Raw genomic sequence first — 17,898 nt, 5'->3', positions numbered from 1 at the left:
GGTTCTCTGTGCTGCCTGTGACAGAGGGAGGGATAAACCAGCATCTACACCACTGTTGATTTACAATCTACTATCCCCCATACTATCAAGCAATGTCAATCTACAATCCTCCATTGGTCAGCTTCTCATTCTGTGCAAGAAAGAAATAGCCTATTCCAAACAGACAGACAGTTGTAGGACGATAGATCCCAAATCCGTGCAATCCGTAGGAATAGGCTACATAAAAAAAATAATAATAATAAAGTTTCGATAAACTATTATTTCTTCACATTATAAGCGCAGCAATGCACACAAGGTAGTAAACTACATGTCCGAATGTTCGTTCCATAATGCAATTAGGCACTGTACATACCAGACGTTTCATGTGACAGAAATTAAAATAGCAGTTTGAAATGTAGAAAGAGGGGAGATAAACATGCAACAACTGGCATGGGTTGATAATGACTAGGATAGGGCCTTTGGCTACTGGACTATGAAATAAAGCTGATGTGAAAACCAATAGAACAATTGCATATGGAAGTCTTTATAAAATAATTGCCTCCACGTTTCTATGGTGGGATTTTGGCTACTTTGAAGCAAGGTAAGAAATGCCTCATAACAAAGTTTTACTTCAAGGTTTCAAAAAATTAAGGACGTGTTTTTAAAATGCCTACTGCCTCCAGCTCATTGCAACGCGGTGTGTGAAGTGCTAAGTCTGCCTACCGTTGCCTATGCACTTGAATGACGAATGGGAAGTAGTCATCAATAACAAGCTGAGAAAAGAAAGTTGCTCTTTTTAATCGTGGCCATCAAAGCGGTTTTAAAAACTGATTGCATATAGAATTGTTGCGCAATGATTGGGCTTATAAAATCATGTTTCACTCCAGCAGCACACAGGAGCAGAAAGCGCTGGGCCAGTTAGTCCAGACGATAACCTTACCTCTGGCTCTATACTTCCTGTAATAAGTCTGGCATGTAACTAGAGACAACTTTTTGACCCCTGGGCCGGCCGGCCAGACAGGGAGAGAGAGAGAGAAGCAGGGCTAGTCTGTGTGTAGGAGTCTATGTCGAAGCACCAGGTGTGTGTGTGTGCGCGCATGGGAGGGGTGGGGGTGGGGGGGAATAGACACACTGAAAACAGGGCTGGGGCTTAAGGTACTGAGCCACAATAAGGTGAGGGGTTTGAGTGCTCTCCCCTTCAAAGCTTATCTGCCTTGGGGCACTCTTGGGAAAAAAAAGCCCTCACCCTCCTCACCCCTCTTACCTCCCAAAGACTAGCCTCTACAAAAGACAAAAGAGGGCTTAGAGGGGTAAAAGCACCCTGTCCTACTGACTGTTCTCTTTTAATACCCCCCCCCCACCCCAATAAAAAAGTGTGTGTGAGCTAGAGAGTGTGTGCGCGCCATAACTCACCAGCTGAACGTAGGCCACTTTATAATCCGGTCTCTTCACTTTCTGGTTGAGGTGGTTTCTCTTCTTATTCGTACCTGTGAGATGAAGAGAGAGACAGAGCGAGAGAGAGACAAGAGCGAGAGAGAGACAAGAGCGAGAGAGAGACAAGAGCGAGAGAGAGACAAGAGCGAGAGAGAGACAAGAGCGAGAGAGAGACAAGAGCGAGAGAGCGCTGAAGTTGGTAAAAAGTATCAACCAAGTAGAATCGAGGAGATAGTTCCCTACTTAAGCTAATTGTTGTCTTTTGTAACGGCAAAACATGCCAACGACTAGAGGTTTGGCTAAAGTAGAAATGTAGAAGGTGCCTGTGTGGTTGTAAAATAGAGCAGACCCTGGTCCTGTTGACTGAGGAATGCAGGTGAACCTCTTACTTCCCCAGTCGGTGGTAATGACCTCATGCCTATCAGAGAGAGAAAAACAACCACAACCAAAAGAGAGGGACTGTTGCTGTAGATTAGAGTAAGCTTCATCTATTATGGAAGGATGTTGCATCTTGCTGTTGAGGACGCAGTGCGTCAATGTTTAAACTGTAGGCCTATAAACTATTAGCAGAACTATGGAAGAGTATTTCGTTTTTTTTATTAGGATCGCCAATTAAGTGGCTACTGTTCCTGGGGCTCAAACAGGAAACAAAACACAACAAATAAAATATAAAACACTACATAATACCATGTAAAAAAACAATACAAAATACATAAAAATGTCTCTCTTCGTAGTCCCCGTCATACCGTAAGGTGTTCTTTAAAAAAAGAAAATGCTAGCTTGAGTTACCTGTGGTGGCAGAGAGTTCCATGTAGTCATGGCTCTATTTAATATAGTGTGTGTTTCCCAGCCTCTGTTCTGGGACCTGGGGACTTTGAAGACACCTCTGGCTACATGTCTGGCATGGTGCCGATGAGGGTCCGAACTGTGAGCCAACTGCTTGAACAGACATTTCAGTACCTTAACCCATCAGCACCTTCGCACAAAGACCAACAGTGATGCAGTCAGTCTCTCCTCAGCTTTGACCCAGGAGAGACTGACATGCATACCACTGACATTCGTCCTCCGTGTACATCTAAATGCTGCACTGTTCTGGGCCAACTGCAATTTTCCTATGTCCTTTGGCGCACATGACCACACATCTGGGCAGTAGTCCAGAAGTGACAAAACTAGGGCCTGTAGGACCTGGCTGGTTGATTTACATGTCATGAACGCAGAGCAACGCCCTACCACGGACAGACCTCTTACCATTGAATCTTTATGTTTTGACTATGACAGCTTGCTATCTAGAGTTAAGTCTACACTTGCTCAATTGCCACATTATTCAGTAATAGATCTAGATGAGGTTTAGGGTTGAGTTAGTGATTTGTCCTAAAAACAATGTTTTTAGTTTGAGATATTTATCACCAGCCTATTGCAATTTACCATTCTAAAACTGACTGGAGCTCTAAGTTAAGGATGTTAGAGGAAGTGTACCTATTAAACCCACCAAAATGTCTGGACTTTTCAAACATATACTGCCATAATTTCTGTAAGAAACATGGAGAGAAAATTTAAGATGACTCTCTCATGTGAAGTATTATGACATTACATAAAACATTGTTTTATAAAGATACACAAATATTTGATAAAATGTGTAAAGTCCAAACTGGGCTTCATGGGTACCGAATGCACCATTTAAGCCCATGGGTGTTCTAAATACACCCACCTCGTAAATAATTTCTAAACTTCAAAAAAATGTGCAAACTTAAATTTCTGATGTGAAATGTGATTCTATTAATCTAAAGTTATAAACTGATCATGACTATTCATCATCAAAGTATCACTGATAACGGGGGGTCCAATCGTATCCACAGAGTGAACTTAGGCGTTTGTTCTTGCCAACCATTACACACCAGATTCAACTAGAGACTTCAATCAAGACATGAATAGATGAATCAGGTGTGTTATTGCTTGGTTAAAAACAAAAAGGCCCTAAGTGGGATGAGAAGCCATTTACAAAGACCATAAAACACAACTTTCAATGACTTATCTGAAGCTGATTCACATTTGCTGTACTGCTATTCTTGTTAATTAGTTCAACAATGCCCCCACCCAAACAATGCCCCCACCACGTCCAATAGTCATATTCTTGTCCTTCATTTGTTTGCATTTTTGTCACCTACTTGTAAGTCTTCTGTTCCAGATATCACTGAACCCTGATCTTATTCTTCTCTCTCTGCATCAACGACTAGCTGTCCACTCCAAGACGTTTGGAGTGGGTACGGAGGTTTCTAATTGTTGCTAATCTGGGTAAAGGCACCATGGCTAGACGAATAAAATGCACAACTGTCATTTGTGCGTGTTTTAATCTAATTATGAACAAATAAACAATGTATGCTAATGTTCATTGAATAGTAGGGATATCAAAACACTATCCCATGTGTTTCAATGCAAACCGGGCTTAACAGGAGCATACTGGGCTTAACTGGAACCACCGTGATTTGGGGTGAAAAAGACAGAATAGCAACATCGAATCACAACATATTTGGACACCAATGGTTTGGGGTATAAAAATACACTATATACAATATTATGCTAAGTTCATAATGATCATATGGAACTAGATTTACATTCGGTGAAGGAGTGCTTTTTGTGCTACCCTACCCTTTATGTCCTCCGGAGATAAAAATGTCAAATTAACAACAAAAATATATATACGAATATATATACGTATATATTTAAAACAATGCAAGGTTAACTTAACAGTCAAATAAATCTGAAATCTATTATCTTGTTATAGTTAACCAAGTTATTACTACTGTGTGACTGAAATGATGGCACAACTGCTAGCATGGACACCCCATATTCCAATTGTCAAGAAATAGTAAATAATGACAATTAAATATGCTATCATGTGCATATATCAGTACATTCATCGCTTCATTTTACATAGAGTATGATCACTTATCTGAAAAGGTACACAAAATATGTTTCTCAGCATCGCCACAACTTTTTTTGCCGCTTTGAAATTGAAAAACTCACATTTAACTGCCACTAACTTAATAATGAAACATCTGACTTATGGATAACAACCAGATGAATTGGTTGAAACATTAAAACAGCAGAATTTTTTTATTTCTTTGGATCAAAAGATTGAAGTGGGCCTAATAGGTACATTTACCCTGTCTTTTTGTCGTAGCTGAAGTGTATACGATTGAGTCGTCAGCGTACATAGACACGCAGGCTTTATGAAAATAAACGGCCCAAGTAGGCTGCCCTGCGGGACACCACACTCAACTGGATTTGCATTAGAGAGGCTTTTATTAAAGAGAACCCTCTGTGTTCTATTAGATAGGTAACTCTCAATCCATAATAAGGCAGATGATGTAAATCCACAACACCTACATTTTTCAGCAATAGGTTATGATCAATGATAGCAAAGGCTGCACTGAAATCTAACAAAACAGCTCTCAAAAAATTCTTATCTATAAAAGCTGACCAAAGCAAATCCCCATGTTCTCACAAACACAAAAGAACAACTAAACAACCCGACAAGCCATTTGTGGGCTTTTGCACATTTAGAACTCCTGTTTAAACATTAGCCTGATCTTCCAGCCATCAGGCAACTGATAACTTCCGTTACCATGGGAACAATTTATGACATGAAAAACGAGGGAAACATTCCGCTGCAGTGAGTCATTTGTGTGTGTGTGTATCTGTGTGTGTAATGATCACCAGTCAGGCAGCCCACAGCTCAGGGAAAGCCCTTACCGGGGTCGTAAAACACCCCCATCACAACCCCTACCTATGTGGAGGCCCCCCGTGTGGGTGTGAAAGACAGGTGAGAGTAAGTGTAGGGGGGGACCTTCGCCCCCAACTCAGAGTCAGGTGATTAGGTAGGCTAAGTCCCCATGATGGTGTTGTTTGTCATATCCCCCCTACCCCAAGTTGCACCACTACATTCACCCCATCCTACCACACAAAGGCGCATGCATGCACACACATAAACTATTTTTTTGAAGGGGGATTGTGGTTTGGCAGCCGACTACCACGTTACAAATCCCAAAGCCGGAGGGGTAGTCATGGCAACGCCTTCCAAAATACCCGAGCCCGCCTGCCGCCCAGGGAGAGAGAGAAGAAAGGGGTCATTTGCGTCCCTCTCTCTCTCTCTCGTTCCCCTCTTTAGGCTGCCAATGGCATGGAACCCCTGACGCAGGCAGGGATACCTTCTCTGACGCACCTCGGGATCGCCTGGGCCCCCCTCGCCAGCTCAGTTATTTTTTTCTTTCCTTCTCTCGCTCTCCCCTTTCTTTCCCCCCCTTGCCTTTAACGCAGCTCTCGTAAAGAGAGGTCTAATGGGTTCTTTTCCATATTACGTAGGCTTGGCGTCTCGCTGTCTCCCTCTGCCGCTCTCTCTCTCTGGGGTTCTCGCTCTCTCAGTCTTTCTCTGCCCCAAAGAGAGAGGGGGCTCCTCTTGGCCCTCCAAGCCCAGCAGCACGCCTTCCTTCGCTGGCCCTCCCTGCATCACCACAATCGCTCCGGTCTCCAGGCCTCTCTTTCTGCTGCTCTCACTTTTTCTCTCTCCCTCCCTCCTTCCTGCCAGGAGCTAGCAAATTCGTAGCCCCGTAAAAGAGCCTCTAAACAGCCCATGCTAACCCTAAATGTTTCCTCCCCCATGAAATGCCAAGAGAATCATTTAGTCAAATCATATAACCCCTCTCTGTGGCTTTGTGATCATCTAAACTTTAAAAGGGGAGAATGGGAGAGGGATGGATGGAGCGAGGGGTAAGGTTGTGTAACCCTGCTTGGCCCACTTTTAGGCCCTTGAGAAAAGTGTGTGTGCGTGTGTGTGTGTGCTTGTGTGCGTGTGTTACGCCTTCGAGCAGGAGGACGAGTGCAGGGGCACCTTGGGACAGCTGTAGGCCGGAGTGCTACAGCAGCAGATTCTGTGATAAGCAGCTGTGGTGGAAAGTCCAGCCAGGCACGCTAACCGCAATCACCGCTAACTGCTAAACAACTCCTGCTTATCAATGGATACTCGATAGCCAAACATGCTAACAACCGCAAAAACACTTTTGTCACTGCTCGTCAATGGATATAAAGATTACCTAGATAGCTAACCACAAAAAAATAATTTCCCTCACTGCAATAGGTTAATATGCTAACAACCTTAACAAACAAAAATAATACCTCTACAGCTAACTGCTAAGAACAGGTGGATTGTATTTATCATCATTAGTCATTTAGGTCAACATTGGATCATTCAGAGATCCTCACTGAACTTCTGGAGAGAGTTTGCTGCACTGAAAGTAAAGGGGCTGAATAATTTTGCACGCCCAATTTTTCAGTTTTTGATTTGTTAAAAAAGTTTGAAATATCCAATAAATGTCGTTCCACTTCATGATTGTGTCCCACTTGTTGTTGATTCTTCACAAAAAAATACAGTTTTATATCTTTATGTTTTAAGCCTGAAGTGTGGCAAAGGTCGCAAAGTTCAAGGGGGCCGAATACTTTCGCAAGGCACTGTAAAGGGTCATAAAAAATGCACAAAAATAAATCTACCAACCAATTATTTAAATACGTATTTTCCCTAAATTGACATATGGTATGTTTAAATGGTACTCACAGTATTGTATCCTTGTGCGGACAGCTCCCACTGGAACGTTGTAAATCTTCTCCAGGTAGTTCCTCACGTCACATTTGGTCATTCTGTCCACAGGTCATGAACAGGCAAAGAGAGAGGAGCCCGAGGGGGAGAGAAAATAAATCAACAGCGTTAGCCTATGGAAGATAACGCCCAGGTGAAGTGGCCTACTTCTACAGACCAAACATCAGTTTCACAACAAGTAGAGCGATATGGTCCACAGATGTAGGACAGACTTCTTTTTTGACATATGGCTTAGGCCTACACAAAGCAAACTCTTAATGTAGACCTGTGTATTCTTCCTTAGGGTACATTAAGGAAAAACAAACAGTCCCGTCTTCTTCCATTTTGTGCCTACTGAACAAGACCCCGCACTCATAAGGAACTACTGGCCCCACTCATTAACATTACAATGCTAATAGTCTCACATGATAAAAACCTGGGTGTTTATGACCTTGCATAGGCTAGTTAGAATACACTACATTAAGCCACCATTTCACCAGTAGTGGTCCAAACAAAGTGGAAACACAATGGTCCTTACAGTGCAGTGCAGTCAGTGTTCGCCAAAACCCCAGCTTCTTATTTTTTACTTTATTTTATTCTGTAAATATTTTCTTCACTCTTTCATGAACTGCAGTATTGGTTATGGGCTTGTAAGTAAGCATTTCACGGTAAGGTCTCCACTTGTTGTACTCGGCGCATGTGACAAATACAATTGTATTTATCTCCAAATCAACATGGATCTCTTTCAGGGAGGGGAAGACATAGGGACTGAAATGTCTTCGGGCTAGAATAGCAGAGCAGTCCGAGTCAAGGGACAATGGCAATTCAGAAAAAAAAAAAAAAAAAAAAAAAGTGTGAACAAACACATTTAGGATAATTTATTTATGGGGACCCAGAACAGTCTCCTTCGAGATGCAACACACAGATGCGCCTCCGTTTCCATTCCTCCTTCCCCTAATCCCTCCATCCTGTGTGTGTGCCAGAGGTTAGTGAAGCAGAGTAGAGTGGAATTAGGAGAGGAGAGAAAGAGAAGCGAGGCAGAGAAAGAGGGGTTAGAGAAGGAGAGAGAGAAATAGTGGGTTAGAGAGTGGGAGAGAGGGCACTTGAGAAGACGAGGGAGAGAAAGTGTGTGATTGTGTGAGCGAGAGGATTTCCTAGAAAGCAGAGGGAGAGAAAGTGTGTGAGTGGAGAGGAGGGGGGGGGGGGTTGGGGAATAGAGTCCTCTCAGGGTCATTAGAGCGAGAACACTGATCCTGATTAAAGAGAGGAACATTCTCTTAATCCCTGCTGTCACACACTCCAATTATCCTCCTGCCACACACTCACCCACTCAGAGCGGCAAGGAATTTCACTCAAGCAACAGCGCCCCCTCTGATAGACAAGATAAAACAACAAACTCATACGAGTGCAGCAATAAAGGTAGACGATAGGAAGAGTCAACACTCCACAAACCAAACTGACAAAAGGGTGCAGTGAATCAGAGCTCAAGCCTACTGCTCAAGTAATGCAGTCCGCACGACAACATCGCTGGAGACTCCAGAAACAGAAGGAGCCTTTCACACCTTTCTTCACCACTCCCAGGAAAGAACAAATACCTGGCAGCTGTCAAGGCTGAATGCATCATCACCTCAGATGCTGCTATATATATACACAAACACACGGCATTCCCCCACAGTAACACTATCCCACGGATGACGGAAGCTTTCCACCCAGACAAAAGAGAAGGGCATCAGATAACGTCGGGGATGGTCGGAGTATGTGGAGCAGGTTGGAGACGTCGGGGACATTGGCATGCTAGGCTTTTTAATGGATCAAAAAAAGGGCTGAGGAGGTGGGTGTGGCAAAAGGGGAGTGGCAGGGGCATGGCAATGGCCGCGGTGGGCCCGGCAGCACGGCTGAATATTAGACTATTTTAGAGGCCCTCATCTTGGTGGTGTAAAGACATTTCTGCATGTTTAAGCCTATTTACTGCAATTCTACAAATTTCTCCATAGAGCTGAGAGAAAATGTTGCCATTTGAAAGCAAATTCTCTCAGATTCTACATACTCTGCCATGGAGCTGAAAGCAGTTTTAAAGCTAATTTCCTGCAATTCTAGGCACTGTTTGGACTTAGGCGTCCCAAAAAAATGCTTAGGCTGCCCGCCCAAGGATTTTTTAAAAATCCCTGTGTTAGGCCTCGGGGGGATTAAAAAAGTTGTATTGTTTCGTATTGTTTTGGCCATAAATCTGATATTAAAGTTGAGTCAACGGGAAATGGAGGCGAGTGTAATCGATGCAGCTTCCTGTGAGAGAACAGAAGGGAACATTGTGAACTTTGGGTCTTTGTCTCATGGTCTTTGTTTCCTACTAGAGTAACATATTTTGGTGGATAGATAACAGTTCAGCTATATCAAATATGGCAGTGGAATTTTGCTCTGCCCTGAGTACCTCTGAAATACCCCCTCATGTGCATTTCATCGGTAGGCCTATGACCTCATGAGTCTTCAAGTACCCCCTGTGGAAAGGCCTAGTACCCCTGGTTGGGAACCACTGAGTTAGGGGATTAGTCTTAGATGGGGGGGGTAGGGATGCAAAACTCCTGGTAATTTCCCAAACTTTTCAGAAAATGTTCAGAGACTTTAGTTTGGAGAAATGTGAATGTGAGATGGAGATTGTCTACCGTAACTGCGTCGAGAGGTCACGTGTTGCCTACACATGAAATTCAACAATTACATTTATACAAGCAAGTTATGTTTTCTATTGGATACTTTATTTTTAGTAAATAACCTGCTAGCATTGTGATGACTGGTCTAATTTATTAACGAAGCCAGAGTGGATATGTCCATTTCATACAACTACACCTAGAAGTCCAGCATCCCGGAGTCGCCTCTTCACTGTTGACACTGTTGACATTGGTGTTTTGCGGGTACTATTTAATGAAGCTGCCAGTTGAGGACTTGTGAGGTGTCCGTTTCTCAAACTAGACACTCTAGTGTACTTGTCCTCTTGCTCAGTTGTGCACCGGGGCCTCCCACTCCTCCTTCTATTCTGGTTAGAGTCAGTTTGCACTGTTCTGTGAAGGGAGTATTACACAGCATTGTACGAGATCGTCAGTTTCTTGGCAATTTCTCACATTGTATAGCCTTCATTTCTCAGAACAAGAATAGACTGATGAGTTTCTGAAGAAAGGTCTTTGTTTCTGGCCATTTTGAGCCTGTAAATCGAACCAACAAATGCTGATGCTCCAGATACTCAACTAGTCTAAAGGCCAGTTTTATTGCTTCTTTAATCAACATGACAGTTTTCAGCTGTGCTAACAATTGCAAAAGGGGTTTCTAATGATCAAATAGCCTTTTAAAATGATAAACTTGGATTAGCTAACACAACGTGCCATTGGAACACAGGAGTGATGGTTGCTGATAATGTGCCTCTGTACGCCTATGTAGACACTCAATAGACATCAGCAGATTCTAGCTACAATAGTCATTTACAACATTGTCTACACCGTATTTCTGACAATTTTTATGTTATTTTAAAAAGGACAGAAAATGTACTGTTCTTTAAAAAACAAGGATATTTCTAAGTGACCCCAAACTTTTGAACGGTAGTGTACATATTACCTCAAATACCTTGTACCCCTGCACATTGATTATGTACCGGTACTTCTTGTACATAGGCTCTTTTTTTGTTTACCATATCCTTTTTTTATTTACCTTGTGAAGGGCTCCCTGAAACGTTTGACCAAAGTTATACAATTTAAAAGACAATGCTACGAAATACTAATTAAGTGTATGTAAAAACTTCAGCTCCACTGGGAATGTAATGAAAGAAATAAAAGCTGAAATAAATCACTATTATTCAGACATTTCACATTCTTAAAATAAAAGTGGTGATCCTAACTGACCTAGGACAGGGACATTTTACTAGGACTAAATGTCAGGAATTGTGAAAACTGAGTCTAAATGTATTTGGCTAAGGTGTATGTAAACTTCCGACTTCAACTGTATATAATTGGTCCACGGTACCGGCCTTTATCCTGTCTGGGAACGGGATTCCGCTAGCAGAACCCCTCGATAACAGCCAGTGAAATTGCAGGTCGCCAAATTCAAACAGAAATCGAATAATTCAAATACAAGTATTAGGCACATTTTAAAGATAAACTTCTCGTTAATCCAACCACAGTGTCCGATTTCAAAAAGGCTTTACAGCGAAAGCAAACCAAATGATTATGTTAGGTCACCACCAAGTCACAGGAAAACACAGCTATTTTTCCAGCCAAAGAGAGGAGTCAAAAATCTGAAAAAGAGATGCAATTAAATCACTAACCTTTGATGATCTTCATCAAATGACACTGATAGGACTACATGTTACACAATACATGTGTTTTGTTCGATAAAGTGCATATTTATATCCAAAAATCTAATTTTACATTGGCATGTTATGTTTAGTAGTTCCAAAACATGCAGTGATTTTGCAGAGAGCCATGTCAATTTACAGAAATACTCATAATAAACATTGATGAAGATACAACTATTATACATGGAACTTTAGATAAGACTTCTCCTTGATGCAACCGCTGTGTCAGATTTCAAAAAAACTTTACGGAAAAAGCATATCATGCAATAATCTGAGTACGGCACTCAGAGACCAAAACAGCCAAGCAACTATCCGCCATGTTGTGGAGTCAACATTAGTCAGAAATAGCATTATAAATATTCCCATTCCTTTGATGATCTTCATCAGAATGCACTCCCAGGAATCCCAGTTCCACAATAAATGTTTGATTTGTTCGCTAAAGTTTATAATTTATGAACAAATAACTCCTTTTGTTAGGGCGTTTGGTAAACAAATCCAAACACGTGTGCAAGTCCAGCCGAAAGGTCGGACGAAAAGTTCAAAAAGTTATATTACAGGTCATAGAAACATGTCAAACGATGTATAGAATCCATCTTTAGGATGTTTTTAACATAAATCTTCAATAATGTTCCAACCGGAGAATTTCTTTGTAGAAAAACAATGGAACGCGAGAAAACTCTCACATCACCACGCGTCGTGAGCTCGTAGCAATCTGCCAGACATCTGGCTCAATCCCCTCTCATTCAGCCCCCCTTCACAGTAGAAGGTTCAAAAGACTGTTGACATCTAGTGGAATTCTTAGGAGGTGCAAAATGACCCCACAGACACTGTATATTGGAATGGCAATGAGTTGATAAACTACAAACCTCAGATTTCCCACTTCCTGGTTGGATTTTTCTTAGGTTTTCGCCCTACCATATGATTTCTGTTATACTCACAGATATCATTCAAACTATTTTAGAAACTTCAGAGTGTTTTCTGTCCAATACTACTAATACTATTCATATATTAGCATCTGGGACTGAGTAGCAGGCAGTTTACTCTGGGCACGCTTTTCATCCAAGTGAAAATGCTACAGGTTAAGGTATTAAACCCTAAACTACATCCCTCAAGTACTTCTACTGTACACCTTTTCTTTCTGTCTCCATCTATCTAGTTATCCATCTCTCTCTTGTTTTCTACTGGTTACTACTGTGGGGATGTTTTTCAGCGGCAGGGACTGGGAGATAAGTCAGGATGTAGGCAAAGATGAACGGAGCACAGTACAGAGAGATCTTTGATGAAAACCTGCTCCAGAACGCTCAGGACCTCAGACTGGGGCGAAGGTTCACCTTCCAACGGGACAACGACTATAAAGCACACAGCCAAGACAAGACTGGCTTCGGTAGCAACGCTCCCCATCGAACGTGACAGAACTTGAGAGGATCTGCAGAGAAGAAATGGGAGAAACTCACCAAATACAGGTGTGCCAAGCTTGTAGCATCATACCCAACAAGACTCAATACTGTAATCGCTACCAAAGGTGCTTCAACAAAGTACTGTTTAAAGGGCCTGAATTAGACATCGACCAATTATGATTTTTCAACGCCGATGCCAATTATTGGAGGACCCAAAAGGCCGATACCGATTAAGACAATTTTTATTACAACAATACTGAATGACCACTTATTTTAACTTAATATAATACATCAATACAATCAATTTAGCCTCAAATAAATAATGAAACATGTTCAATTTGGTTTAAATAATGCAAAAACAGAGTGTTGGAGAAGAAAGTAAAAGTGCAATATGTGCTATGTCAGAAAGCTAACGTTTCAGTTCCTTGCTCAGAACATGAGAACATATGAAAGCTGGTGGTTCCCTTCAACATGAGTCTTCAATATTCCCAGGTAAGAAGTTTTAGGTTGTAATTATTATAGGAATTATAGGACTATTTCCCTCTATACCATTTGTATTTCATTAACCTTTGACTATTGGATGTTCTTATAGGCACTTTAGTATTGCCAGTGTAACAGTATAGCTTCCGTCCCTCTCCTCGCTCCTCCCTGGGCTCGAACCAGCAACACAACGACAACAACTACTAGAAGGCTCAGAGAGTGACGTTTGAAACGCTATTAGCACGCACCCCGTTAACTAGCTAGCCATTTCACTTCGGTTACACCAGCCTCATCTCGGGAGTTGATAGGCTTGAATTCATAAACAGTGCAATACTTGACGCACAACAAAGAGCTTCTGGCAAAACGCACAAAAGTGCTGTTTGAATGAATGTTTACGCGCCTGCTTCTGCCTACCATCGCTCAGTCAGATACTTGTATGCTCAGTCAGATTATATGCAACGCAGGACACGCTAGATAATATCTAGTAATATCATCAACCATGTGTAGTTAACTAGTGATTATGATTGATTACTTTTTATAAGATAAGTTTAATGCTAGCTAGCAACTTACCTTGGCTTACTGCATTCGCGTAACAGGCAGTCTCCTTGTGGAGTGCAACGAGAGAGGCAGGTTATTGCGTTGGACTAGTTAACTGTAAGGTTGCAAGATTGGATCCCCCAAGCTGACAAGGTGAAAAACTGTCGTTTTGCCGCTGAACAAGGCAGTTAACTCTAAAGTTTCCAAAACTGTAAAAATATTGTCTGTGAGTATAACAGAACTGATATTGCAGGCGAAAGCCTGAGAAAAATCCAATCCGGAAGTGCCTCATCTTTTGAAAGCTCTGCGTTCCAATGAGTCCCTATTGAGCAGTGAATGGGCTATCAACCAGATTACTTTTTCTCCGTATTCCCCAAGGTGTCTACAGCATTGTGACGTAGTTTTACGCATTTATGTTGAAGAATACTCGTAAGCGGCTACATTGCGCAAGTGGTCACTTGATGGCTCTCAGAGTGATTCTCGCGTAAAATACAGAGGTAGCCATTATTCCAAATCGGTCCTACTGAAAAACCAATTGTCCCGGTGGATATATTATCGAATAGATATGTGAAAAACACCTTGAGGATTGATTATAAACAACGTTTGCCATGTTTCTGTCGATATTATGGAGCTAATTTGGAATATTTTTCGGTGTTTTCGTGACTGCAATTTCCGGGCGATTTCTCAGCCAAACGTGAAGAACAAACGGAGCTACTTCGCCTACAAAAATAATATTTTGGGAAAAAAAGGAACATTGGCTATCTAACTGGGAGTCTCGTGAGTGAAAACATCCGAAGCTCAAAGGTAAACGATTTAATTTGATTGCTTTTCTGATTTCCGTGACCAAGTTACCTGCTGCTAGCTGGACAAAATGCTATGCTAGGCTATCGATAAACTTACACAAATGCTTGTCTAGCTTTGGCTGTAAAGCATATTTTGAAAATCTGAGATGACAGGGTGATTGTCAAAAGGCTAAGCTGTGTCTCAATATATTTCACTTGTGATTTTCATGAATAGGAACATTTTCTAGGAATATTTATGTCCGTTGCGTTATGCTAATTAGTGTCAGTCGATGATTACGCTCCCGGACCCGGGATGAGGTTAACTGACTTGCCTAGTTAAATAAAAGGTATAAAAAATATATATAATAATAATGAAAATAAATGTTTGAAAAAATTATAAATAAAAATCGGTGCCCAAAAAAATCGATTCCGATTGTTATGAAAACTTGAAATCGGCCGACCTCTAGTCTGAATACTTATGTAAATGTGATATTTTATAAATTAGCTAAAAAGGTCATGTGTGTAGATTGATGAGAGGAAAAAAACTAATTTTAATACATTTTAGAATAAGGCTGTAAACTAACAAAATGTGGATAAAGTAAAGCGGTCTGAATGAGAGGTTGACCGATTAATTAGGGTCTGTTTCAAGTTTTCATAACACTCAGTAATCGGCATTTTTGTACGCCAATTATATTGCAATCCACGAGGAGACTGCGTGGCAGGCTGACCACCTGTTATGAGAGTGCAGCAAGGAGCAGGGTAAGTTGCAAGCTAGCATTAAACTTATCTTATAAAAAAAATCTATCAATCTTAACATAATCACTAGTTAACTACACATGGTTGATGATATTACTAGTTTAACTAGCTTGTCCTGCGCTGCATACAATCAATGCGGTGCCAGTTAATTCATCATTGAATCACAGCCTACTTCGCCAAACGGGTGATGATTTAACAAAAGCGCATTCGTGAAAAAATAACAATTGTAGCACCAACGTCACAAGTTAACCATAAACATCAATGCCTTTCTTAAAATAAATACACAATTATATATTTTTAAACCTGCATATTTAGTTAAAACAAATTAACGTTAGCAGGCAATATTAACTAGGGAAATGGTGTCACTTCTCTTGCGTTCAGTGCAAGCAGAGTCAGGTTACATGCAGCAGTTTGGGCCGCCTGGCTCGTTGCGAACAGTGTGAAGACAATTTCTTCCTAACGAAGACCGTAATTAATTTGCCAGAAGTTTACGTTATTATGACATAACATTGAAGGTTGTGCAATGCAACAGCAGTATTTCGTTCAATAAAATACGGACCGGTCCCGTTTTTCACTAAATGAATAAACGTTTTGTTTTCAAAATGATAGGTCATTAATATGGTCAAACTAAGGCTTGTATTTTTGTGTTTATTATATTATAATTAAGTCTATGATTTGATATCTGATAGACTGCTCTGACTGAGCTGTGGGAGGCAGAAGCAGGCTCATAAGCATTCATTCAAACAGCACTTTCCTGCGTTTGCCAGCAGCTCTTCGCAATGCTTGAAGCACAGCACTGTTTATGACTTCAAGCCTATCAACTCCCGAGATTAGGCTGGCAATACTATAGTGCCTATAAGAACATCCAATAGTCAAAGGTAAATGAAATACAAATGGTATAGAGAGAAATAGGCCTATAATAACTACAATCTAAAACTTCTTACCTGGGAATATTGAAGACTCATGCTAAAAGGAACCACCAGCTTTCATATGTTCCAATGTTCTAAGCAAGGAACTTAAACATTAGCTTTTTTACATGGCACGCTTTTACTTTCTTCTCCAACACTGTTTTTTGCATTATTTAAACCAAATTGAACATGTTTCATTATTTATTTGAGACCAAATTGATTTTATCTATGTATTAGATTAAGTTCAAATAAAAAAGTGTTCAATTCAGTATTGTTGTAAATGTCATTATTACAAATAAACACATTTATTTAAAAAATATATATTAAAAAATATATATATTTTTTTTAATCTGCTTTTTTTTGGTCCTCCAATAAATCGATATCAGCGTTGAACAATCATAATCGATCGCCCTCTAGTCTGAATACTTTCCAAAGGCACTGTACATTGTATAATTTACTAATGGTCCTTAACTAGCCCCATAGGGATATTGAATATCAAACCAAATTTAACACGGGCATTACAATCGGGTCAAGTGCAGCTGAGATCTGAATGATTACTTGGGTGCTGCAAGATGTGGGCATGTGGGTCGGATTAAAATAAACCCAACCCAAGGAAAACTGTTACGGTATCACTTCATTCCGCGATACCATTTTTCTATCATCTCGCAAATCTTCGTTTTGGACGAGATGGACATTGTGACCAAAATGATCCTATTTACACTTTGTAGTCAATTTTGACACTAATAAATGTGTAGGCCATTTTCAAAACGAGAAGTTGCTTCATAGGAGAAGTTTCTTTTTAAAAGGGGCAGTTGAACATTTGTCTCACTAAGTGAATCAAATATCTGAGGGTACGTTGTGCTTGACTAAGCATGGATCACCCCAAAAACCTTTTATTCATGAACGTTGTCATTATTTATCATTAAAACACTATTACTCAAAATGCTTTAATTGTGCTCAAAAATGTATTTTTGTAAATGTGCTCCTTGTGCCCTGCACACACACACACACACACACACAGTCTTAACCGTGACAAAGACCAACACAATAAACAGGGCACAACTCAAAAACATGAAATACCAAGAGACTAACGAAGGGTTTGTACAGAGGGAAGACATGAAACCTGAGCTGAGGAGAGAAAGTTAACAGTTGATAGATGGCATTAGGGATGTCCTGCTTGAGGAGAAAGGCAGCAGTTCACACTTCATGCTATTATATAAAAGGTAAGAGGGTAACAAGGTCTCCACACACACACACAGAGATGTGGAAAACTCAACAGTTTGAAATATTATGCGGAGTCATCATTTAGGAGGATACATGAAACAGCGAAAGCGAGGCACAAAATGATTTGTAGTGACATTTCCTACAGAGAAAACTGCAAATAAGCTATGAGAGAAGTCATGAAGTCTGACAAGATGAAAGGCAGTGGCACTACAAAACCATTTTTTGGGAGCGCAAAGCAGCCAATTGAGGTGGATTTAATGAAGACGTCCACCTGCATTATCTCTAGTTTAATATACATAAACTACTACGCTCAATCGTTTAACTTTCAGTGTTTGTCACTATATTACTACATCATTTAGCTATTTGATTTAGAATTTTAGGACCATTTTAGGTATCCAAAAATATTTTTGAATTATTATTTGATAAAATATTGATT

General features: G+C 40.7%; 1 protein-coding gene across 3 annotated transcripts in view; it reads right to left on the bottom strand.

Moving 5' to 3' along the window:
• mrpl23 (mitochondrial ribosomal protein L23) overlaps positions 1 to 17,898 on the bottom strand; it is a 125,736-nt gene that overhangs the window by 81,707 nt on the left and 26,131 nt on the right. For all 3 annotated transcript variants that reach the window (XM_042301363.1, XM_042301365.1, XM_042301364.1), the window contains exons 3-4: positions 7,022 to 7,104; positions 1,393 to 1,466 (exon numbers count right to left, since the gene is read on the bottom strand). In XM_042301363.1, coding sequence (XP_042157297.1) covers positions 1,393 to 1,466; positions 7,022 to 7,104 — 157 coding nt within the window. The remainder of the gene's footprint in view (positions 1 to 1,392; positions 1,467 to 7,021; positions 7,105 to 17,898) is intronic.

The sequence above is a fragment of the Oncorhynchus tshawytscha genome, linkage group LG19 (genome assembly GCF_018296145.1).
Source record: "Oncorhynchus tshawytscha isolate Ot180627B linkage group LG19, Otsh_v2.0, whole genome shotgun sequence".
Lineage (NCBI taxonomy): Eukaryota > Metazoa > Chordata > Actinopteri > Salmoniformes > Salmonidae > Oncorhynchus > Oncorhynchus tshawytscha.
The sequence above is the reverse complement of the archived record's forward strand: the minus strand, read 5'-3'. Positions and strand labels throughout refer to the sequence as shown.